The 24,944-nt window shown below is 40.4% G+C and overlaps 1 protein-coding gene across 8 annotated transcripts in view; it reads right to left on the bottom strand.

Annotated features, from left to right (window-relative positions):
- The window catches only part of ARID1B (AT-rich interaction domain 1B), a 402,254-nt gene that overhangs the window by 24,686 nt on the left and 352,624 nt on the right, over nucleotides 1-24,944 (bottom strand). For 5 of the 8 annotated variants that reach the window (XM_024214019.2, XM_024214022.2, XM_024214017.2 and 2 more), the window contains 4 exons: nucleotides 18,370-18,479; nucleotides 17,468-17,626; nucleotides 10,937-11,146; nucleotides 6,974-7,178 (listed from right to left, as the gene is read on the bottom strand). In XM_024214019.2, coding sequence (XP_024069787.2) covers nucleotides 6,974-7,178; nucleotides 10,937-11,146; nucleotides 17,468-17,626; nucleotides 18,370-18,479 — 684 coding nt within the window. The remainder of the gene's footprint in view (nucleotides 1-6,973; nucleotides 7,179-10,936; nucleotides 11,147-17,467; nucleotides 17,627-18,369; nucleotides 18,480-24,944) is intronic. The other 3 variants (XM_024214024.2, XM_024214023.2, XM_029911039.1) reach the window with 1 other exon arrangement.

Raw genomic sequence — 24,944 nt, forward strand, 5'->3', positions numbered from 1 at the left:
TCAAGAGGTCTGTTAGATGGATCTAAAGGTTTCAACTGCTGATGAATCACATGGGTGTCAATAGGACACCACATGATGGAACTTATTTTTTTTTTCAGTTTGCTTTTTAAAAAAATCTTAGGATTTACACACAAAAAATCTTATGTTAAAAGAACATTATTATTAAGGTTGCAAACTCAAGCACTAAGAAGTTAGGAAATGCCAGAATTAAGGTTGTCTGTGCTATTTAATTGGCCCCTTGTGCGTATGCATTATGATACAGTCTTTAATTACATGATCGCATACAATTTTTCCACAAGACCCCTGCCTCATTTAGTGCACAGGACTGACATACTCTGGGGATGAATGAGCATTGTGTAGCGAGGGAGACTGTTGTCTGTAGGACCCTTGCCTCGTTTACTGTAGAAGTTGGAAGGTATGTCATCAATGAGGCAGGGGATTACAGCAAGAGAAACAACTGTCTCATGCTTAAGGCAATTGAATGCTGTCCTGGGAATTGGATTCTATCCTTGCCTGTATCAAACAGTTACTATGTGATGCTAGGCAAGTCACTTAAACCAAACTTTTCATAGGTGTTCTTCATTTATTTGGTATGAGACCCTGTGGTTTGATTTGCAGAAGTGCTGTGGACTCATGATTGCAACTGCAGTCAATGGGAGCTGTGCTTTGAATATATTAAGTGCTATATAATACTAAATACTCTGAAAAATCACAGTCCTAGGTGTCTCAAATTAGGCTCCTCAGATTAGTGGATACTTTTGACCATGATCTCTCTGTGTCTCAATTCCTCCCTGTAAAATGGGATAATAACCCCTCAGCACACAAGGGTTTTGTGAAGACAAATTAATTAATGCTTGTGAAGCACTCAGATATTATACTGATGAGTAACATAGAAAAGCCTATGAGGAAATTAATAATTTTGTATTCAGAGCAGTAAATAAGGCCTTGGGCTACACAATGAACAAAATACTGAACTGGAGGAGAAAACAAAATATTGAATAGCTGCTCACTAAGTGATCAATGTCCTTTCTGCGCACTGAATGAGGAATGGGTCTTTTGGAAAAAAACAGTATGATCATGTAATTAAAACACTGTACCATAATGCATACGCACAAGGGGTCCGAGCTAAGGCTGCACAGGCAAGCTTAACTCTGGCATTTCCTAACTTTTGGGTGCTTGACTTTGCCATCACAATAATGTACTAGGTGCTGTGCAAATGACCGGAAGGTATGGTCTCACATGTATGTCTATATATCCTGTTAACATATTATTACACATATTATCATTAGTAATACTTTTCCAGTTAGACATAATGAAACTAAACCCTTTTGTCTGTGTGTCAAAGCTGCTACCTGCTCCTCCTTCAAATCTCTCCTTGCAGCCCACTTTTGTTTAGATTTTCAATGCTACGTTTTTTTCTGACACTGTTTACATCCATCAGCTCATGTAGCTTATCTTTTTGTTTCTATTCTAACTGTTTAAGTTGACTGTAAACTTCTTAAAACAGGGATCCTGTCTTGTTACTTTGTCAAGTCCTACATAAGCACTCAGTACTATAAAACAAAATAACAACAACAGAGAATTAAAAAGAAGGAAACACAATTATTTGAAGTGTTTAAGCTGTGCATACAAGACCATATAGCTGACTGGCGATGGCCAGAAAAATACTCCTCTGTGTCTAGTCAACTAGTGTAATATGTGATTTTTCAACATACAAAAAAGCCCGAGCAGCACCTGCCTTATAGGTGCCACGGCAGATTTTAAAAAATTGAAAGAAAATTGTCTGAAAGCAACATTTTCATCATGGCATCCTTCACAGCCTCCTACATGGACCAATTTGCTGCCAGCCGCATGAAATTAGCACCTCAGTGGCTGCTTCCTTAAAAGGCCTGCAATGCTAGGGAGTGTGGTTTCAGGAAAGACCCTTTATTTACAATAGTTCAAATGTGCAGTTAATAAAAACAGAAAAAAATTCTTCCTCTTGCCAGAATTATTTTTCCTTCAGGGGGAAAAAAAAAAAAAGAATGCAACCTCTTGAAACTCCATTACTAGGAGGCCTGACATGCTCTCTAGGATATCCCTACCTTTTGCCAGAAGCTACAAATGTATACGCTAAAGTAAACAATGGAAGGGTTACTGAAGGTTAAGTACATTCACATACTTCAGACTGAACAGCCAGACGCCACGCTGGGAAGATAATTTACACAGTATGAACCCAGTGCCCTAATTCTGACTAGGGTGGGGGTGGGGAGGGGAGAGTTAGTCAGATATGCCCAGGTCTACAGTGAACAGAGGTCAATCAGAGGGCACCTTTATTTATAACCCAGACCCTTTTCTCATTTATCTTCCACTGGGGATTCCCCGGTTGGCTACATGACAGGTTTTGTGACATCACCTGTCAGATAATAATAGAAATTCAGTCAGCCACCTGCCAGTAAAGATGGATGGGTTTTTGGTTACAAACTTACTAATTGAATGACTGGCTTTTCCCCCCCGCCTCCCAAAGTCTTGTCTCTGCTGCCAAGGAAACACAGAGAACAGGCTGTTGGATCTCTGTGTTACAACAGAGCACAAACTTTCACAGGTTTGCTATCATATGATCTCTGTGACACCGACAAGACCAAGGTCTTGTCTGGATTTTATTCAGGAGTGCCCCAATCTATTGCTAAGTACTGCCCAACATTCACTAGGTGCTATGCATATGACAGGAAGGTATGGTCCCACATATATGTTTATATATTTTGTTAAGATACATTACACATATTATCATTAGCAATATTTTCCAGTTGGAAATCATGAAACGGAACCCTTTCCCTGTGTGTCAAAGCTGCTACCTGCTCCTCCTTCAAGTTTCCTTACATCCCACTTTTGTTTAGATTTTCAATGCTATGTTGTTTTCTGACACTGTCTATGTCCATCCATGAGCTAACCCACAGCCAATTCTGAGCCAGTACAATAATGAGTAATAAAGCCCAAATACACAGGCTAACAATGGCCATCACTTCCAGATTCATGTGTACCCAAATGATCTATTTATTGTGGCTAACAGAATTTTTTTTCTGACCAACAAAAGAATCTATAGTGTCAGAATGGAAAACAGATCATATATGTTGGAAGCTTTTTGCAATTTGCCTCCTTATCATAATGGCCACCTTGTATTTTCAATTTAGAATTTTCCACAACATTCATATATATTTTGGTTAAGAATATCAAAACACTAACGAGCTTATGGCTGTATGGAACACTTTGTCTTCACAAGAATCTCCAAAAAGCATAAGCATCCCGGATAGAACACTTATGAGGCTCTTGCTATTCCCTAGTTCTTGTTTGTCTGCAAGAAGCAGCTCCATGACACATTCAAGGCCATCTCTTTTCATATGATTTCTGAGTGGACTGGAGAAGTTCTGACAGTAGCATACATCCAACTCATGCTTTAAAATGGACAATTAGAACAAAAATAACACTAAGTTGGCTGAGGTGTGTTTGACTCTGGCCTCCATTGAACAAGGCCCACTGACCTACTGCTTTGCTGAACTAGTCCAACTCTTCCTTTGGAGTTGCTGGGATATACCTTGAATTGTCACAGGCAGCACAGACAGCTAAATTCTGCCTTCAGTTACCACCCATCCTCACTGAAGTCAATGGGGTTACAAGAAGTGTAAGTGATGGTAGAATTCTGATCCCCCTACCTCCTTATGCAAACCATTGGGCTAACTCACCAGCCTATGTACCAAAGAACACTCTTCAGTCACAGGATTTCAGTCCCTTTACTTCAGGACTTTGGTTTTATTTCTTTAAAACAAAACTGTCAGATACAAGTTCAACATACCAATCATGTGCTTTCTCCCGACCCAGGGTCTTCTACTCCCTGAAACTCTTACATTCCTTCCTAGCCTGCTCCCTGCAGGATTCCACTCCACAGGCCATCTACCAGGGAGTAGCATATGAACTCTGAGCTAACTCCACCAAGGGCAGCACTTCGGTGGCAGCTCTACTGCGCCGCTTCATTGTTCGGTGGCAATTCGGCGGCCGGTCCTTCCCTCCCAGAGGGACTGAGGGACCCGCCGACAAATTGCCGCCGAAGAGCCGGACGTGCCGCCCCTTTCCGTTGACCACCCCAAGCACCCGCTTCCTGCCCTGGTGCCTGAAGCCAGCCCTGAAGCTATCACCTGAACCTCAGCCTCATAGAATCAGCTGCGAAACTGGTGATTTGTCACAGGAGGGGTTTAAGCCCAATTCCCTTAAGGGCAACCCTACCCTTCTTCATCACATATTGATTTAGGCATCAATATTGCAACTGGTTCTGTGTAGCTGAAGCAGGCTTCAAAAAGGCTGTTATGTGCAGGCACACGGGTGTGCCTGCACTGAACCAATCTCATGATGTCTTAATGTTTAAAAGCAAGAACCTTTTAGTCTACTGCTTCCTGTTCCAGTGGGCTCCTGCTCCATTTGCAAGCCAAAGATGGATGGATTACCTAAAGTACATCTATAATCCTACTGCTTTTGTGCAGTTAAAACATTAATGTTACCATAAACTGAAGAAAAAGAAAAAAAGAGCCAACTGTTAAGAGAACAGGCCCTGTACTTTCTGCAGCATCTATAGCTCAGCGGGATTTCATGTACTAAAGCTGATACACACTGGGAAAGCCTTTTTCCACACAGAAGTGCAGCCCATTCAGTGACACAAGTTCTTTTCCAGCAAACAAAATAAACCTTGAGATCATTGCTTGATTCCTCCCCTCTTCTGGTCCCTATGTCCAGCTGTGTTTTTATTTTGGAAAAATAGTTTCAGTTCTGCTCCCAGACAGCTTGTTTGAACTGAACGTAATGTTATGATAAATTCAGACTTGGACTTTGCAGTTTTCATTTATAGTTTCAAGGTGCACATGGAACTGCAGGGCAGCCCATGACATTTCTCTGCTTTTGTTCAAGGTCTGGATATTTAAATCAAGATTCTTTAACACAAAATTCAGACAGTTTTATGATGATTGTTCCTGAACCACTAACCAAAATTACTGAATGGCAACATTGTAAGAGAGTTAGAGAAAGGAAGAGGGAAGCAAAATATTTATTTATTTTTAGTTTTGCTGCTTAATTTAAAAAAAACATGTTCTTTTCCTTCTCCCTAATGAGTCTAATGGTTTCAGCTCCATTTACTGGCCCTTGCTGCAGGTGATGCAGCCAAATCCAACAGCTTTCAATTTTTAATAAGAATGCATGTGCTGGCTAATCTAAACTCCCTCTAGGGAGTCAAATACTCTGACTTGCTGCTCTTGTTTATAATACGTGGGCCTTCCCCCCCCCCAACTTGTTTTTAGAGTAACATGCTTGCTTTATACATTAAATACCTATTGATGGGGTACATGATAACCTTAAGTATTTGTAAGGTATAAACATTTAGGGTGTTATACAGGGGTGAACATAGTGGTGATGGAAGGTAAATTTGAACTGAATATCAGGAAAAAATTCATAACACTGAATTTTATTAGACTATGGAAGGTCTCTAACAGGAAGCAATTTAAGCCCTATCACTAGAGACATTTACAATACTGGACAAAGCACCAGAGTGAGCATCAGAAGGAATAACCCTACCTGGCAATTGAATGTAATTGCATGACTTAATAGGTCTTTGCTATTTCTAATATCTATGACAGAAGGTCACAAAATAAGGGGATAGCTGGCTGGTTTCCTGGCTCTTCTCCTTACTTCCAGCTCCTAAAAGAAATCAAGTTATATTAAATACTTTCCTAATTTCACATTTCCATGTAAGCAACTGTTGTCGCTTTCATAGGAATGACACTATGTTGCTAATGGGAAGAGGTGGCCTGTGTAATAGTGAATGCCCCCCATTCACTATGTATCTATGAGATTATTGTGTATTAAAAAGTACTCCACACCAGGAAAGAGTCTGAGAATCCCATCTTTCTGATTCACACTTAAAAAGGTCTTTGCCCTTCTGTGATTCCATGCAGACAGAAAATAGTGCATACCAATTAAAAGTCCTCTTTTCCTCTTCTGCCTGAAGCCAAGAAGTTAAATACTCCAAAAGGCAACAAAACCTTCTATTTATTCTTTCACATGCTTAACATGTTACTCCTCTACATTTCTCTAGCTTGAATGTCAATCATGATTGTCATTTTACGAGTCTTGAGTTGAATGCAGGCAGAAAAAAACAAATCTAACTCTCCTGACTACTTCAAGCACCATACTGTACATGAAGATTCATTAACCAAAATCAACATTTCGACTGCAGTGCCCATCTACAGCTGACAATAGGATACAGACCGTGCTGCTAGCACTCAATCTAATACACAGGATTAGCAACAATGGCAGAAGAAAGTGACGTAATCTAAATGACAAAGCTTGATACTGTACTATGGGTGTTCTCTAGTCTCTCAACTCTCTTCATTTGCCAGGCATTTCAAATAAACAGTACTGGAGCAGCAGGCTGAGTTCCATTTATTGGGCCAAAAGCTGCCATCCTTACTCACACTGAGTAGTTCTTTTACTTGCCAGCAGGCCCATTGAAATTTGGCTCCAGATTTCCAATAGTTAAAGTGTGGATGGGAGAATCCAGCCCTTCCTTACTTTATTTATTTATTTAGTCCTGGGTATCCGATGTCTTACAGAGAGCAAATGCAAGGGATGGAACATCCCTGTAGAACACTGCTGTTATTGTTTCCATTTAACAGTTTGATCGTTAGAATGCTTGTATTTTTCAGACAGAGACAAAGAAATGCTTAAAGATGTGTGGGCATATATGCATCTCTGCAGTCTACTCCTTAGAGTTAACTTTCATACTGGCTTGGAGCCAGTTCAGAACACAAATAGGATCCCCAAGGAGTATTTTTTTAGCTAGCTTATCTAAGGTTAGCAAGGGATGCTTCTAAAATGTTTGCTGGGACAGGAGATTTGAGATGCAGGATGCAGTCTAGTGAATTATTGTATAAGAGTCTGCAGTTCTTCTACTTACCAGGAGATGGCGGCTGAATCTTAGGTTGTTTCTTAGTATCTCCAGTGCTGAAGACCTCCGGAGGGGGCTCCTCCCCTCGTTCTATCTTACACTCAAAGGCAAACAGGTACTGAATATACTGTTTTTTCAGGGAGCTGGCTGCGCTGCTTGAAGTGCCAACATTCAGGTTGGTTGCCAACTCGCGCCACTTCTTGTTTTTATTAACCTAGCAAAATAAATGGCAGAAGTATTGGTTTGCAGCAAGGCGGCTTGTTTAAAGCCAAGAGGAAAAAGAGCACTTAATGTCTTGGTTTACTTTTTTTATTTGCCTCTTTTAACTAATGCTCATTACTCCCCCACTCAGTAATGCACAGACAGCGTTTGTAGTTATAAAACCATTAAGGAACCTGCTGATAGCTACATAAAAAGCTTGTTGAGAGTCTTCTGCATGGTGCATCTTTTAAATGCCTTGCACTCTTCCAAGGCTTGTGCTGTTCAGTTAGCTATTTATCTCCATTCAAATGCACACTCACTGACTCTCTCTGACACACACGCACACACACACACACACCCTATTCTAATTAAAAAAGCAGCTTCTAAAAACTAATTTAAAAAGCAATAACAATGTTATTCTGCAGTTTAAGTGTTTCAGCACTGATATGAAAAACATTTCCTCCAGAACAGCCACCAGCTGTCAGGTAGTTTAGCCTGCAATTTCTGGTTCAAATCCTTTCACTTTAAGGCTTCTTGTGGGATTGATCAATGATCCCGTTGCAACAGGAGATGCAGAGTCAAGTGAGGCCCCTTATTAATTAAGACAGACTTCAAACACACTGGAACAGTGCAGTAATGTTCTGTATTACAGCTCTGCTGATACAAGCATGCCATTGGTGTGAGCCTTTTTGCTGCGTATGCCAGAGTACTGAAAGCGACTGTTCAAACTACGCTCTTAGGTTGAGGCACACTGGATTTGCCACATCAGATCAGACCATTGGTCCAGCAGTGCCTCTAGTAATGACCAGTATTTTTCCTTTAAACAAAGGTGAAAATGCCCCAATGCGCATCAAGCTAGATGTGCAGTGCTGGGTATGATCCTATGAGGTGCTAAGCACCACTGAAGTAAATGGAAGTTGAAAGTGCTCAGCATCTCTTAAGGGGGGGGGAAGGGGGAGGAAGGGGGAGCTTACTTTTTGAATGCTATGATGATCAGTTTACATCCTGAAGCATGAGATTTTATCACCCTATTTTAGCTTAAATAGCTACAAAGTTTATTACTGGTCATATCTGTTGCCAACCCTATATGCCAGCCAAGGAGATATTTATATAGTTTTTATCTTTGTGTTCAATAACCCCTTCACAGCTGCCAGATAGGATGGTTCTCTTGGCAAAAGAGTTAATTACATGCAGACTGGCATGGCCGAGTGAAGAGTTTTATTTTCCCTGTGTATTCCAGGTACATCTGGCACCAATCCAGGGGTCAAAGAGAAAGTGATTTTCATAAACTGGCACTTTTGAGACTTAAATCCCCAATCACACAGCCCTTTTTTGCCCATTTACTTAGCACTACGTGGTATACAACAAACACACTGCATAATGCACGCAGAAGTACTCAGTGCCTAAATGTCCAGTGTATTGGCATATAAAACAAGGCTGCCAACAGCAGGTCTACCATGCCTTTGGAAGAGGGAAGCAAAGCGCTATTTGGTGTACCTTGAAATGCAATGCTTCAGGAGGATAAATACGCACCATCGCTGCACATCTACATCCTGTCACTCAGTGGGCAGAGATCATGAAACGTGGAGAGCAGTGGTAGGGGCAACTATGCTTTTCAGGTGGGCACCATCCAACTATATTTAAATAAATCTCATTAGACGAACATGTGCATTTCTCTGTAGCCCTAACCAGAGAATACATGTTAACACGCCCACAGTGAACAATCAACCTTTGTAGCCTACAAACCTATAAATCAAGTTCCTTTCAAAATTGTATCTGAGTGGGACAGCATCTCCTCATCGGTAATATATGTTGGTCCATATTGGAAAGTAAGCTTGGGCCCAAAATGTGTTTTTTTTAAAAATAAATAAGAAATGACCCTTGTTATAAACAAACATGCAGGCCTTTTTAGGATTTCAAATTTCAACTCCCACTTATATTTAATGGTTTAATATTAACCAGTTGTGTAGAAGCATTCGAGCCTCTGTAGACACTGAGTCAAATGCTGTAGCTAGACTTAAAAAGAGGGCTGCAGAGTGTTATGACCAATAATAAAGTTTGCAAGTTCAGGAAAACTCCGGGGCACACATCAGCTGGTCATTGCAAAAGTCAGGATGGAACCCCACCGTTCATCCATGGACAGCATTTAACAAGTGGCAAGGTGCAATACATTAGATTTTTCTACCTTCCTCTGCGGCGCCAGTTAGCATCATTGGACTTGAATGACCATGGTCTAATTCAATATGCTATATCATGCTATGCAGAGTGCTACTGTTAAAATCAGCAGTAATCACTGTTGGAAGTGGGTTTCCAGAACTGGCTAGGTGGGAGCATTACCAGGGGTTCACTTTCCATGGGCCCAATTCACTTTAACATACTTCTGTTTTCAGATTGTGTGTTTTACTGTAGAGATCATGTGTATTTTAGTTACATCAAACTCATAATTTAGAGCCTGATCCTGCAAAGTACTGATCACCCTTAATTCAGTTCGAGTTGTGAGCTCTCACCATCTCACAGGAAGCATTCAGCACACAGCAGGCCTGGGCCAGCAAGGCAAAAAGAAGGTCTTGAATCCCAAATCCAATAGTGCTACTACTTAATATTTAGTATCTACTCTAGTGCTTTACCCTTTCAAAGTGCTCCACAAACATTAAAGGATCAATCCGGCTCTAAAGACATGAATGGGATCGAACCTAAATAAGTTAATGTTCACAGCATCCGTGTGAGTCAGGCAACTATTACTAACCCCGATTCGCATGTGGGAAAAGAACCTCATATTCTCTCACCTGTGACATCACAGGCCTCATATTTACTCTCAGTGGGAAAGACAAGGTTCAATGCAGCAAACTGTATCTCTGACTTCTACCAACATCTTTTTTATTTGCAGCCTCTTCCCCAGTCTACCTTCCTGCCTTTAGGTTAGGTTTCCCCATTATTGATTATTATTGTATTTATATAGATTGAGACAATGCAAAACATGTGGTAAATATTTTCCAAACATAGAGGAAAACACAGTCTCTTCCCAGCTGAGTATACAATCTAAACATACAGAGGGAAGAATGGTTTGGGACAGACTGCTTGCAAATTACATACTCCTGCCACTTCCTAAGAGATTTGAACTGACTTTTCCTAGAGGCACTTCCCTGTCTGAGATGGATGGATTTCAGGCGCTCTCTTTTTTTCCATCTCTAGAACAGCTGTTTTCCATCACCTGTTTTGATCTTCTTCCATGTTTCTAACCCTTCTCTTTAATCCAATGGCCTTCTCTTCTGATTCTCTCTTAGCACTACTAGAGTGCCCTTGATCAGACAGCAGCCTAAACTCCCTTGACACTAGGCAATTTAGAGCCACATTGTGCACTATGAGAACACTAGTGCAGTCCAAAATGAACCTCAGGGCTTGTTTACATAAACCCTGAGTTCATGGCAAGCTGGGGTGTAAATCCACCCCAAACTAAGCGCCTGTGTGGACCTTGCCGCTGCGCACTAAAAATTCAAACAGATTTGAAACAGGAGTAGATCAAAGCATACCACAGAGCTTTTAGTATGTAGCAGCAGGGTCCACACGGTCAGTTAGTGCATGGCAGGCTAATCTGGGTTAGATTTACACACGAGCTTACTTACCTTCAAACATTAGTTATACTGAAACTTCCATGTCTTTTCCCCCTTGTTTTCAGGGAAGAATTTGTAATGCTGAAACTAGCAGAAAATATTCTAGGAGGAATGCAGGGCTAAGTTTTTGGATGGTCTAGTTTCATCCACTTCCGCTCACCTGTGCTAAACCTCCAATCTCTTTGACACAGACATAAAGCCTGAAGAGGTCCAGTGGCTTCTTGCCTACAGCTGGCAGACTGGCCACAGGCGTGCCCCTTTCTTCCATGAAGGTGAGGTATCGATCCACCCACATCTTGCGCTCTGGCTCACTTCCCAGCTCATAGACTTTTGTGATCTTTTCTCCAGTTGTGGTGGAGGAACTTGATTTCTAGAGCAAAAAAGAAAAAAAAAAAAAGAGTTGGGGGAAGGGAGGGAAGGGAAGGGAAAAGAAAGTAAGATACTCACAACATTGAAAAAGAGAAGATGTCAAACAAACTAAAGCTATCACACAACAGTCAGGAATGAAGGCTACTAGTTCTGGCACAAACAGTACATTCTGTCCATATACTGCAAGTTATATGATTTTAAATAAAGGGCCCAAACTCCCCATTTTCATTATTTTCTTATGTTTCTTTCATTGATCTGAGCTTTGGATCCCAGAAGGCAAGTTTCTGATGATGCCTCAAGTCATTTAAAAAATATCTAGTTTTTATATAGTGCTTTTCATCCGCAGATCTCAAAGCGCTTTACAATTTTAAATGAAGCTACATTAAAATCGGCCTCTTCTGAACAACTTGTAATAATACAAAGAACACCCTGAAAGAAAGAAAGCACCAAAATGCTCCATCAGAAGAGGAATTTCTGAAGAAACGGCTCAGAGCAGAAGCTAGGACAACCAACCTGTTTTGTGAGCAGTGTTGGAATTGGACAGGGGTAGGTGATTATGTCTTACCTACCCTTCCCATCATGGCTGGCTAAAAAAAATCCAAAAACGGAGAAGAGGGAGCCTACTGCCATTTTCTCATACCAGCCAATTTGAGTACTGGTCATGAGTAACCACTCTCTTCACTTGCAAAGGTGAAAGAGAACCACAGAGTATAGCCATCACATGTATTCGGCGTGTGGAGAAAGAACATACATAGCACTGGTGAAAATTAGGGGTATAAACAGAAGCAGAGCCCATTACAAGTAGCTGGCCCAGGCAATGGGAAAATCCACAAAAGCGGAGGGTGGGGGGAAAATTAGTTCTCCCTCTGTTGAGTAGTAAGAATGGAACCATTATGTGGCTACTCCTCTAATTTTAATGCTAGCAAAGCCTCAGCGTTCCTCATCCCGCTCCCCTTCCTTACAAGGGAAGGGAGAGGAAACAGCTGGTGGATCTGTGTAGATGTGCGTCCACCAGACCCTTTCTCCACACCTTTGCTATGCAAGCAGAGACCCCTGTGAGCTGGGCTCTGTGACTCACAGGGATTGCACCCCACTCACGTGTAGCTCTCTCAGTAGTGTCCCCCTTCCACACAGTATAAGTGCTCTGGGTTCTGCTGCAAGAGGGCTCTCTGCCCCTACAGAGGAGGGGAGATGATTTGCCCCCTAGTGAACTTGGGGTTATTCAGAATTAGACATGATCGGGACATTTGGACACCAAGCTATGTGGAAAGGAGATATTCACATGACATTATGGAGAAGGAAATGTATTCTGTATATATAACATATCAGAAGTGTAGCCCCAGCTGTGGTAAACACACTTCACCATCCTTGTCCACCCATTGCCCTTCCCCTGCTTAACTTTTCTCAATTTTTTTCTTTTTGCTTTTTAGGGTAAAATATTTTAAAATAAGCAAAAAAATTTTTTTGACTGATCAGCTCTAAACAAAATTCCCAAATGTACTTTGGGACGAGTACAGAACGAGCTTTCTGTTGATCACATGGTTCTGAACGGGGCCTGGCACTGTGGCACGATGCAACATGTAATGTGGCAACATGCAGCTTTCAATCACTTTAGCCTGTTGATTACTGTGGTATTCAGAAAGTCAATAACGGTTCGCATAAAGCATTGCCACCAATCACCTTGTACAATTTGGGCTGGAAAATCTGAAGAGCTCCAAATCTCCCTCTGGTCTCTGGTTGAAACTTGACAATGTTGGGGAAGAGCCAGGAGGGAAGAGAATCAGAGCCAAGAGGATGTGACCCTGCAGTTCCATTGTTGCTGTTATTTCCAGTGAATGGATATTAATTTTAATTAAATAAATTGGCTCCTGAAAAGCTCCCCACTTTGCTAACTGAATTTCTAATGTCTTCAGTTGTAATCCTCCCTACTGATATGTATGTAATATTACCTTTCACATTTTAAAGTTAGAAAGTGCAATATTGAATTTAGTGAACCAAATTCAGCTGTGCTGCAACTCTCCCGGAAGTCAATGGAGCCAAGGCTGAATGTGGTTTACTGGTTTTAAATGGAGGGAGGCGTGTGCACTGGCATAAGGCCCGTGGATTAGGCTGTGAAAGCACAAATTTAACGACTCTGTATGTGGTTGTGATATCAGTTCTGTAACTGAAATTGCTTCATCCCACGCATTTAGGAGCACTGTGTTTTTAAACAATAATTTAACCAGTGAACTATTTTTACTTTGAAGATTATTAAAATGGAAAGGAAAATTAAAAAGAGAGGATGGACAGTAAGTGGACAAGTCATAATCCTAAATATTTTATTCTCAAATAGAAACCTCGGGATGAGCATATAACTCTGAATAGCAGAGCCGAGTGGAGCTACAGTGCTACCCACTTAAGTAAAGAACAAAATGATTCTACCTTTTACCAGCATTAATTTCACAGTCTCACATTTGTGATATCACAGACATCTTTATCTATATTCTAGGCAGGAAATACAAGGTTTTATATAGCAAATTTTATCTCCACTTACATCTAATGTAGGAGGTAATAAACTAGTTTCTATTATGCTTTTATATGAGTTCACCAGTAGAAGAAAGTTCAGGTTTAATATTCAAATGAAAGGTTTTACATTATAAAATTCTTCTTCTTTTAAACCAGTATCACTGCAAAATGTCAATTGGTTTACAGTCTTTCATACTGGGCTCTTATACTATCTCTGTCTCAAATTATGTTGCTTTTCTGTAACATGCAGCAGGCTCCAAAATGACAGTATGATTTGAAAACTTTTCACAGTTTGCAGAAGGTAAGAAGTGCTTCTCACTCTGCAATTTTCTTTTAAAATGAAACATTAACTTTAGAAGAATACACTGGGGGAAAACAACACCCTTTCCCAAAAGTAAATGTGTTTTTTTTTCTCTTCTGCACTACTATGTGCAAAATGACAGATTTTACACAAGCTTGTGCACACACTAACACAAACTGCTGTCCTGTATGGCCAGATTCAGCCTAGAGCAGGTAAAGTTTAAAACATAGAAAATAGGGATTTATTACAGCATAACTACTGACTAACCAGGCAATATTGGAATAATAACAAATATCCTACATTTTTCTTTGTGAGTGCATTTACAGTCTGATTAAAATAACCAATAGGGCTTAGGCAAGCTTGTCATACCTAGCTCTATCACATTGCTTCAATTCCCCTGTAATCCTAACCTCTGCTACTCTAGCCCCAGGACTTTCCTGTGAAGAGATCCTGTCATGCCAAAGTGGGTGGTGGCTTTTGAAACAAGATGAGAAGAAGCAAACTCATTTCCATATTTAATTTGTATATTATTTATATTGCACCAAAACATACACTGATGCCTCATAAAGCAGTAATCTACCACACCTCCTATGGTCAATCTGCAAGAGTCCTCCAGGCAATCCAAGGTATCTGCTTGATAGTTCATTGTCTCCTACAACAATTCCTTTCAGATTTTAGCTGTAGGTAGTTATCTCTGTTTGCATCTGTGTATGTGTGTGTAAAACACAGACTGATAATCCCACTTTAAGAGTTTGTTAATATTTATATAATAATAAAGACCTATTTTTATTATATACCCACATGCGCAGGCACACACACACATTCCACAGACTGCAAATCTCTCACTGAAAGCACTGTGGGAAAAATGTACAATTCAACGATCTCTACTGTAATATGTAGATATATACAGTGAACAGTTTCAGAGCATTTTAAGGGATTCATAACCCTGTTTTAATTTGTGTCACAATGACCCTGCTCACAGTCTCTCTCATATTGAGACTCTCACATATTTTCATATTCTATTTTAATTAATTTTTAAGCCATTTTGTTCTTTACATAACTGATTACAGTATAGCAATACCACTATAACTATCCAGCTGGAGAATCCCACAATACATATCATTATACAGTCTCTTCTCTGCATCTTCTCCCTCCACACTTGCATAAAGGAATCACTGAACAAAATGACCCACTCTGCTGGTGCAGGGGTACTGCAAAGCTAACCACAGACCATGCTCACCGTTGCCCACACTCACTCCTGGAGCCAAGAACTCTATCAGAACCTTAGCACTTGGATAATTTGATGAATAAATTAGCCAGCACAGGCTATTTTCATATATTACTGGGAAGAATGGGGAATCCCAATAATCATTTCAATCAAAGTCAGACTAGTGTTGTCAATATCAGCTGTAAACTAAGTTATCCAACAGTCTGGCCTCCACAGATAAAAAGAGATCAGCTGGCAGACAGCTCTTATTTTTCTATAATTCTATAGTTCTCCAAACCAGCACCATTCTAATCACTTGAACTATTTATTGAGAAGGTAACTGAAGTTATGGAATCATTGCTAAGAACTCTGAACAGGCGGTGTAACATCGTATTTGAAGAGAAGAGCATGTGGAACAGGAGTTTAACCTGAAAACAAACCCATATAATGCCTCCCACCTCCTTCACAGATTTATTCTAATTTTTTTTTTGTTAATTTTAAGTGGAAACAATACATATATGCTCACGATGGTCCCTGTGGTTTATTAACAAATTATTAAAATGAGCTCAGGAATGCACATTCACTAGACAAAATATTTTCCAATCTTCCAGAAAAGAAAAAGCGAAACATTAAAGAAAAGAAAAGAAAATTTCCCATTACCAGTTTACAGCATTGTCCATTCAGAAATGTTATTAAAATAAAGACAGGATGGGACCCGGAGGGCGTAAAGAACACCAGCTGCCTTCTGAGACTCAAAGTCAATGACATATGGATATCAAAATTAAGGTGGTGCATCTCATTCCTATACTTCCCCTGTTCTCCCCTGCAGAGCTTATATTTGCTACATACCTCCTCAGGCCTTTTAAGGTGAAATTCACACCAGTGCAGAGGGCATGCACAAAAACTCTAAAAATCCACTTGAGCCTATTAAATGTGGTTCAGAAGGTCTTGTCTGGACCCTCTACACTAGCAGGAATGTCACCCTCCATGAAGAAAGCTGTCTCTGTAGATAATATGCTATGAGCTTAACTACTTTCTCAGAGGAGCAAAAAGTTAGTAACTCTGAATTGCCATGTGAAGTCTATGAACATTTTTGGGGACAACTTTAATGTCTGGCTCTATCTGCTGCAACAAGATAATAGTGATTAATAACATTCCCTGTCTTGGATGTTATATTTCCAGGCTCTGGACTGGCTAGACTTTTTCCCCTCACCAAATTGCTTTTGCCTTGAGATGTGCTCTTCAATTTATCTTGTGAAAACTAAGGCATTACTAAAGACTAGTTGCTAAGTTAGCTATGCATTAACATTGGAAAAGAGCATTATATTTTGTATATAACTATAATATAGTATTTTGCTTGAGTGAAGTAATATTTTAAATAAAAGAATGACATATACTTTCTTAGTTTAAGAAATAAGCCAAAAATGGTCAAATGGATATTAGATCCCCATATATGCTTATGTTTGCACACTTTTTTTTGTATTTTTTGCTCTTTGCATCTCATCTGGAAATGATACTTAGTTTAAATGTTATGTCTTATGCTGTTCTGGATCCAGATCTTTCTGCATAACCTGTTTCTAGTGTGATTACAGGTTGTTCATCTAAAAAAGGAGCTTTCTAAAAATATACTTCCCTTAACTTTTTCACCAACCTTTTGGTTCATTTCAACTAACTGAGTGAAACAAATCACAACTGATATTATTTCAGATTGTGCCCTGAGAATTTATATTTCTACATATGAAATTTGGAAATAAAAATGTTTCAGAACTGTAAATGACAGACTTGTCTGAGGTGCCTTTTGTGGTGCAGAGCCTGTAACCCATACTGTGCCTGTTCTTACTACCCATAGAGAGGAAAATATTTGTTTTTTTTTAAATAGTAATACTTAATGAACAGTGGGACAAACAGTGAAGTCAGTTGTGTGAAGGAGTTTGGACCCAATAAAAGAAATGGAATGTCCTTATCAACACAATTGGCATGCTCTGTAAGCTGATGCATTATGGGAAGGATGCTTTCTTCACAACAACTGCTGTATTACCAGACAGTAAACTTACATGATGCACTCAATTTTACTCTTTTTATTACTACTGGGTCAAATTTTGCCCTCTGATAGGCATGCTCAGGTCCCACAGAAGCCAAGCCAGTGGGAGTTGTACGCATGTATCTGAGAGCTGAATTTGGCCCTATTATTATAAAGAAAGAAAATCCTTTAGTGGATAAATTATGAAGAAAAAGAATTTACAAAACAAACAAGCAAGCATTAAAATATAATTAATTACAAAAAAACCCAAAAAACCAGAGCCACTTACAGGGCTTGATGGAGTCTTTGGCCAGCCTGGGCTGCTAATGCTATCACTTTCATCTCCATGAAATGAGGAGATGCTAGCAGAGCTTGGGGACATTGGGGAAGGGACTGGCAGGTTGCCTGGGGTTGGGGGCTGAGAAATACCCTGAGAGCTGTAGCTATCCTGTGGTAGAGGAATAAAAAAAAAATAATATGACAAAGGCAGGGCAAACTTTATTAAAAACAAAAACAAAAAAAATACATCCAGTTTAACAGACTGACCAATTCTTTTTATATATAAAATATATATATATATAAACAGAGAGACACATACAGAAAACACACACATATAGAAATATATATCTATATATAAAGGTATTAAAACAACATTGTTGATTAGTATAATTTGGAAAATTTGCTGGATGCTTGGCTAAAGTCACTAAGCCACCATGCTTACTTCAAGCTCAAATGGAATGCTAAGCATGGGTTTCCCCTTATGAAAGAAAGAAAAAAAAGCTGTTCACCTTATTTTATCAAATAAGGCAGGAAAGCAAAATATTAAAGTATGTTGCTGCTGCTGAGGCGGCCAAAACAGGAAGCTATAACTGAAGGCAGAGAAAAATGGCTGCAAGTATTGAAACGAGGCAAGACCCTCCTTTCCCACCCACCTGGCTTAGCCAAATCCCCACATAACTGTTTGAGTGGGTTGCTTTGCCCCCGCAAGTTAAAATGCCATAAGAACTAGTAACTTTCAGATCCACACAATGGAGGAAAAAATAAGAAAGAAAAGAAAGAAACAGAATGCACATGAATGGAAAAGGCATGCAGGAAAGAACAAAAGAGGGTAGGCCAAAACCAGAGAATGGAGGACAACATAGCGGACTTCTGCTGGGCCGAACCAACACCACGTGCAGAGGAAGGAAATACCTTTGACTTGCTCTCGGGCTGTGGGGGTCCTTCTTCTTTGCCATCTGCTTTGAGAGGAAGGGACAGTTTGGACTCACCAGGTGTCATCATATCTGCAAGACCCATAGGTGCTAATCAAAAACAGGAGAAACAGTTTAGCATGATAGGTTTGGCTTTGCAAGAAAATGCTTCCTGCTGTTAAAAACTGATGGCATATGAAGCATAGGTCTTCCACCTTCCTCTCTCCTTCTTTTATTATAGCACCTGGAAATCTGGAAGTCTCTTAGATTTAAGCAGACAAAAAAACCAAAACCAAAACCAAAAACTATCACACAGCAAAATCATTTTACAAAGTATAAATAAAATTTTAATGCCGCTGGCAAGTTTGTTTCCATAACACGATTGGGCTGTTATATAGTAGGAAGATGACAATCTTCTTTGGAAACTGTTATATCTTTCACTTTATCTAGAGCAGAACATAAGCCAAAACTGTGCATGAAAATTGTTCTCTGTGTTAATGCTGGGAAAAGGGTGAAAATTCTAGTCATACCCCTGTTTGATTTGGTGGCTAGCAGATCATGTTGCTACTTCTCTTCACTATCTGCAGTTGGAACTCCATGGTTAGGTGAGCTTTTTTATTTAAGGTACTAAACTCCTTGGGGTTCCAACACACTCATCTCCCAACTACTAAATCACACATCTGTAAAGTCAGCTCTAAGGGAGAAATGAGCATTCAATTTTTCTCTCCTGCAGAAGTCAGGTGGGATGACAGGTGAGTACTCAGACTACATGTTCAGATAGTACTTACACAGACACCTTGTTGGGGGTGTTGTGAAGGTTAGTTAATTTTTGTTCAGTGTTTGAAGATGCAAGTGGTAAGTATATTATTACTGCAGTAGTACTGCTGAGTTTCTGGATTTCTAATATGAATGCAAGAAGAGATTTTGAGGTAAAAATACATACAATACGTGACAGAGCAGATTCTGAGAGATGACATATCATCAAATCAATGCAAATGGCCAAACAACTACTGCTAGACACTGCCTGAAAACTATGTGCACAGCATTCACTAAAAACTGGGACTGTCTATTTTATTTTTAGAGATTCAAGATAAGCAAAAGGACAGATAAAAAGGTGCAGCAAGAAAGTGGAGGAATTAGATTTGCAAAATGTACAAAATATAAGATTAGAAAAGCAACATTCTTTAAATAAAATAACATTAACCTGATGGTTGTTGGACCAGATTGCTTTTCTGCAAAATGGCAACGCTGGCTAGTCAGCACACACACAGCAGGAGGGATCTTGGGGGGGGACAGAGGAAGCTTTAAAAAATACTTCACAGATTGCCCACTACAAAATGATTATTGCACATATTCATGTATTACTATGTTTTAGAAAATAATTAGTTTTAATTATAGCAGTCAGAGAGCAAGCAGGACTCTGGCGAATAAGCTGGCAAGCTTTGCAGTGCTAATTTGCTAATACCTTTAGCATCACTGCAGGTTGAGATTATGGGTCTGCCAAAAAAATCTACCCAACCATGTGCCATGTGAGTTTACAACTGTATGCTTAATATTCTGCGTGGAACTACCGGTGTTTTTCATGGGCATGTTTTCTTGTTTTTTCCCCAAAGCATATTTGTAGCCTAATCAACCCCTTAAAGACATCACAACACAGAAATCATAATTGAGACACTTTAAAAAAATTACTTGCAATACTTAGAGACTTTAAGAATTGGAACAAAAAGCCTTTTTCAAATGATGCAGCTGCAGCAAATATCTATTGAGATCAGCTAAAAACGCTGTTATTTTTATGAATGTGTGTGAAACCTCAACAAAACAACCAAGCAATATTATGCTGAGAAGCCTGCCTGTATTAAACATCTGATTTGTATGCAGTATTGCCCTTAAACTCCCTTGAAAGAACAAGGCAGCTTGTGACCAGTATGAATTGAGGACCAGTATCTTGACACTTTTACTTTTTTAATCCTACAGATCTTTAAAATAAGTTTGTTTCCCTAAAACAACACCATCACAACCAACAAAAAACAAACAAACCAAAGAACAGAAAACCCACTTTTATGTAAGAAAGCATAAAATGTGCTCCTATCATTTGGTTCCAAACTGACATAATGTTAACCCATGTAACTGTTACAGAATTTCATGCCATAGAAGCTGAAAACAGAAAGTAAAAATCAGCTAACCACTAACCACATTTCTGCAGAACATCACATGACTAAATCCTTCTTTTTATAAATTTATTTGATATTCTTTTCTTGTAATTCTGTTTATATCAGAGGTTACGATTATGAATCCTGTTTTTTGAAGTGTTATAAATTAATAGTTTAATAAAAAAAAAAAAACAAATGACCCAAGTCTGCAACTTACCACTGTATTAGCCAATTTTTAAATTCACTAAAAAAAATCAAATAATAATTTTGGATGGTAAATTATTTTGAACTTTTCTGATTTTATCTGCTTTGCAGTGTACTTAAAGACGATTCCACATGTGCTGGTAACAGGGATTGTCAGTGAAGACAACTATGAAAAACTTCTTATTTAATGAAGTGCTCTGAAAAGTGGTTAACAATCTTTGTTCTATGTTTATTATTGGTTCATCTACCTTGCAATGGGAACTGCAAGGGCTTTGCTATGTTCATTGTAAGACTGTCTAGTTTCCTTGTAGCTTCTGTAAGTACTTCTCCATCCTCTGCTGAAATGCTGTTTCATAACTTCTTGCAAGAATACTCCCCAGTGATTTGCAACAGACAACCCTTCACTTTCTAGTACAATGTCACACTAGGGGCATTATTTTGACCCTTTTCCAAGCAGTGGGAGAACATCACTGTCACAAAACTCTGCAAAATTAAGACATCAACCCTTTCTATACAGATATTAATAATCCTGCATCTGAAGTGCAGACCAAAAGATAAAAAGTAAAAAAGAGGATAACAGGGAAATTTGTGACTCAAAAAAGGTGTTGCAGTGTACTGTGAATAGGTTTCAAGTTCTAGCCTCTCGCTTTATTATAAGAGCTAGAATGATTTCATAAAACGAGTATGAATTAGCTATTCTATGCTGAATTTAATGCACTCAAAGGTATATGTGACATGAGTAAAACTGCAGCAAAGTATTCTTTTTGCTAAAAGTTGACTATCAGTTCCAGAAGATGGTGAAATACAGTAAGAGCAGCAATACACAAACATTGCTTTTCTCTTTATTGCTAGTGCAATAACAAATCTCACTCTACAAAACAGAATATTTTGGCCTCTCGCTCTCTCCCCCTTGCATATAGTGTTGTCAATAGGGTGACCAGACAGCAAATGTGAAAAATCGAGACGGGGGTGGGGAGTAATAGGAGCCTATATAAGAAAAAGACCCCAAAATTGGGACTGTCCCTATAAAATCGGGACATCTGGTCACCCTAGTTGCCAACCCTCCCAGTTTCGCCGGGAGTCTCCCGGAATCCGGCTCTATCTCCTGGAGGCTATTGAAGCCAAACCAGGAGATTTTAGGCTGCTAAAAGTCCCGCGGCGCAGCAGAGCTAAGGCAGGCTCCCTACCTGCCCTGGCTCCGCACTGCTCCTGGAAGCGGCTGGCAACTCCCTGCAGCCCCTAGAGGAGTGGCAGGGGGGCTCTGTGCGCCGCCCCCGCCCTGAGCGCCGACTCCGCAGCTCCCATTGGCCAGGAATGCCTGCAGGCAGGGGTAGAGCATGGAGTCCCCTGTCCTCCCTCAGGGGCCGCAGAGACATGCCGGCCACGTCCAGGAGTGGTGCGGGGCCAGGGCAGGCAGGGAGCTTGCCTTAGCCTTGCTGCGCCGCCACTCGGGAGCTGCCCGAGGTAAGTGCCGCCTGGCCGCAGCCCACACCTCTCACACCCTCCTGTACTCCAACCCCCTGCTCCAGCCCTGAACCCCCTCCTGCACCCAAACTCCCTCCCAGGGCCTGCACCCCCTCCTACACCTCAACCCCCTGTCCCAGCCCTGAGTCCCCTCCTGCACCCAAACTCCCTCCCAGAGCCTGCACCCCCTCCTACACCCCAATACCCTGCCCCAGCTCTGAGCCCCCTCCTGCACCCAATCTCCCTCCCAGAGCCCACACCCCCTCCTGCACCCCAACCCTCTGCCCCAGGCTGAGCCCGGACCCCCCTCCAACACTCCAAACCCCTTGGCCCCAGCCGAGAGCCCACACCCCTGCCCCAACCCCTAGCCCCTGCCTAGTGAAAGCGAGTGAGGGTGGGGGAGAGCAAGCGACAGAGGGAGGGAGGATGGAGTGAGTGGGGCGGGGCCTCGGAGAAGGGGCATAGCAGGGGCGGGGCCTCAGGGAAGAGGTGGGATGGGGGCAGGGCAAGGGTGTTTGGGTTTGTGTGATTAGGCAACCCTAGCATGCATACACACAAAAGTGAATTTAGTGCTCATGTCAGATTGACAGCATTGAAATCTCAAGTACTTTTCACATCCACAGAAGAGGTACAGCATGGACAGCAGCACTGCCAATGTGCCTCAAACCCTTGCCTGAGGAGACCTCACTCTATAGGTGAAAGGATAACCTAGGTCCTGATAGCGCAAAGACCTGTGCATATGAGCAGCCCCATCAACTTCAATTAAACTACTCATGTAAGTAAAGTTAAGCAGAAGTCTTTGCAGGAGTTTGGGCCCTAATCTTTGTGACCATTCAATCTCTGATGAGACTGCGAACTATGACTTTGTGATGTGGATATCTGTCCACTAAGAACTAGCAAGACATCAAGTCATACAAGTTACAGAATGACAGTCACTATCAATATGGGCCTAGAGGTGAACAGATCCATACACTGTTACTAATTCTACAAATCATATAGTCCCCTGAGAACTGTAGTAGCTGCAGTAGTTTCAATGTGCATATACAGGGGCTGGGTTGAAGGGTGTATGACATAGCAGAAGATGATGACCTCAGTGAAGCTTTTTAAGTGACTCTGGAGCAGGGTTAAAAATCAAAAGAAGTGTCCAAAATCCTCAGAAAAATCTAGTCAGCATAGGGAAAATAATTTGATAGGCTGGTGAGCATTTGGCCACAACTTTTCTAAATCTGATCACCAATTGTAACCTTACAATAGGCCCCTTTTTTTCTCCTGTGGAAGAATGGAGATTATCCCTCATCCCTATAGAAAAGTGAGACCCTCTGGGAAGCCCATTGGCAATGCTGCTTTATCAGCCAGAGGAGTTACTGATGAGAAATATGAGGCGCATTTTCATTGTAAGAGATCAGAAAAATGGAAATGTAACTAAATAGCAACATAGTGAAAAATATATTCATTTTCTAAAAAATTTCTAATTTTTAATAACATAATTGTTATCCGTATCAAGCACCTGGACAATTACAAAAATATGTATGATTTTTAACTTGACAGTGTCCCTTCAATTTCTTTAGCACAAACACCGTTTTCCAGGATCTTATTTTCATAATTTGGAATTTCTGAGGTAAATAATTTAAAATCAATAATAAAAGAAAGAAAATGCCAGGTCTGTGTAGGACAGAAAACTTGGGTCTGTAATGAGGGCTGTCCCTTGCAATACGAGAGAGATGAAGTTCTGCTCAATGTTCTATGCATCTGTGGAAGTGCAAAGGAAATCAGGCCTGGTCTACACTTAAAATGTAGGTTGACATAGCTATGGCACTTGGGGTGTGAAAAATCCACACCTGTGAGCATTGTATGTTAACCTAACCCCCAATGTAGACACAGCCAGGTTGATGAAAGACATCAACCTAGCTACTGACACTCAGGGAGGAGGTATTCCTACAGAGATGGAAAAACCCATTCTGTCACAGTAAGCTGCGTCTACACTATGGGGCTATACTGGCATAGTTAAGGCACAGTAACTACAGGCCCAGTAGGGGAGAATGGCCTCAATGTCACTTTCTGATTCTCATGCACAAGCACAGTGCTGAAACATTTGAGATTCAAGGGCTCCATGGAACTGATTGTTCAAATAATCAATTTCCATTAGAATTTTAAAACCACCTCATGAAAATATTTTTTATTGGGTTTAAGCTTTGTGAAAAATTTGTGTTATTCTTTTTTAAAAAAAAAGCAAACTATTGGGTCAATTTAACTCTAAATAAGATAATATATATCTAAGAGATATAAACCCGTGTGTTTCGGGATAAAAGCTGATGGGGGGAAGGGAAAAGGAAAAACTTCCTCTATGGCAGTTTGTTTCATAATTGTCAAGGGATCCCAGCACTTTCTTCTGAAGCATCTGGTACTGTCATAGAGAGGACACTGTACTAGACAGACCACTGGTTTGATCCAGCCTGGCAACTCCTATGTTCCTAAATTACTCTGTGTCAGCAGAAATTGTGAATGTGCTCTGCTTTATACACGGTGACTGCGTAAGTAACAAGATGTAGAATTGCAAAGCTATCTTCTGTGGAACTTGTGGCATCTGTTTAATTTAAAATACCAAAGAAAAAAACAGGGCGGACTGGGAATAATAAATATTAATAATAAAAATCCAATCTGCAAAAACAAATATTAGGTCATATTGAGCAACAATGCAACTCTATTTTGAATAAAACCACTGTAGAAATAATCCCTAATAACATCAGCACAAAATCCC

This window comes from Terrapene carolina, unplaced genomic scaffold, assembly GCF_002925995.2.
Source record: "Terrapene carolina triunguis isolate 2854851 unplaced genomic scaffold, T_m_triunguis-2.0 Scaffold85, whole genome shotgun sequence".
Classification (NCBI taxonomy): Eukaryota; Metazoa; Chordata; order Testudines; family Emydidae; genus Terrapene; species Terrapene triunguis.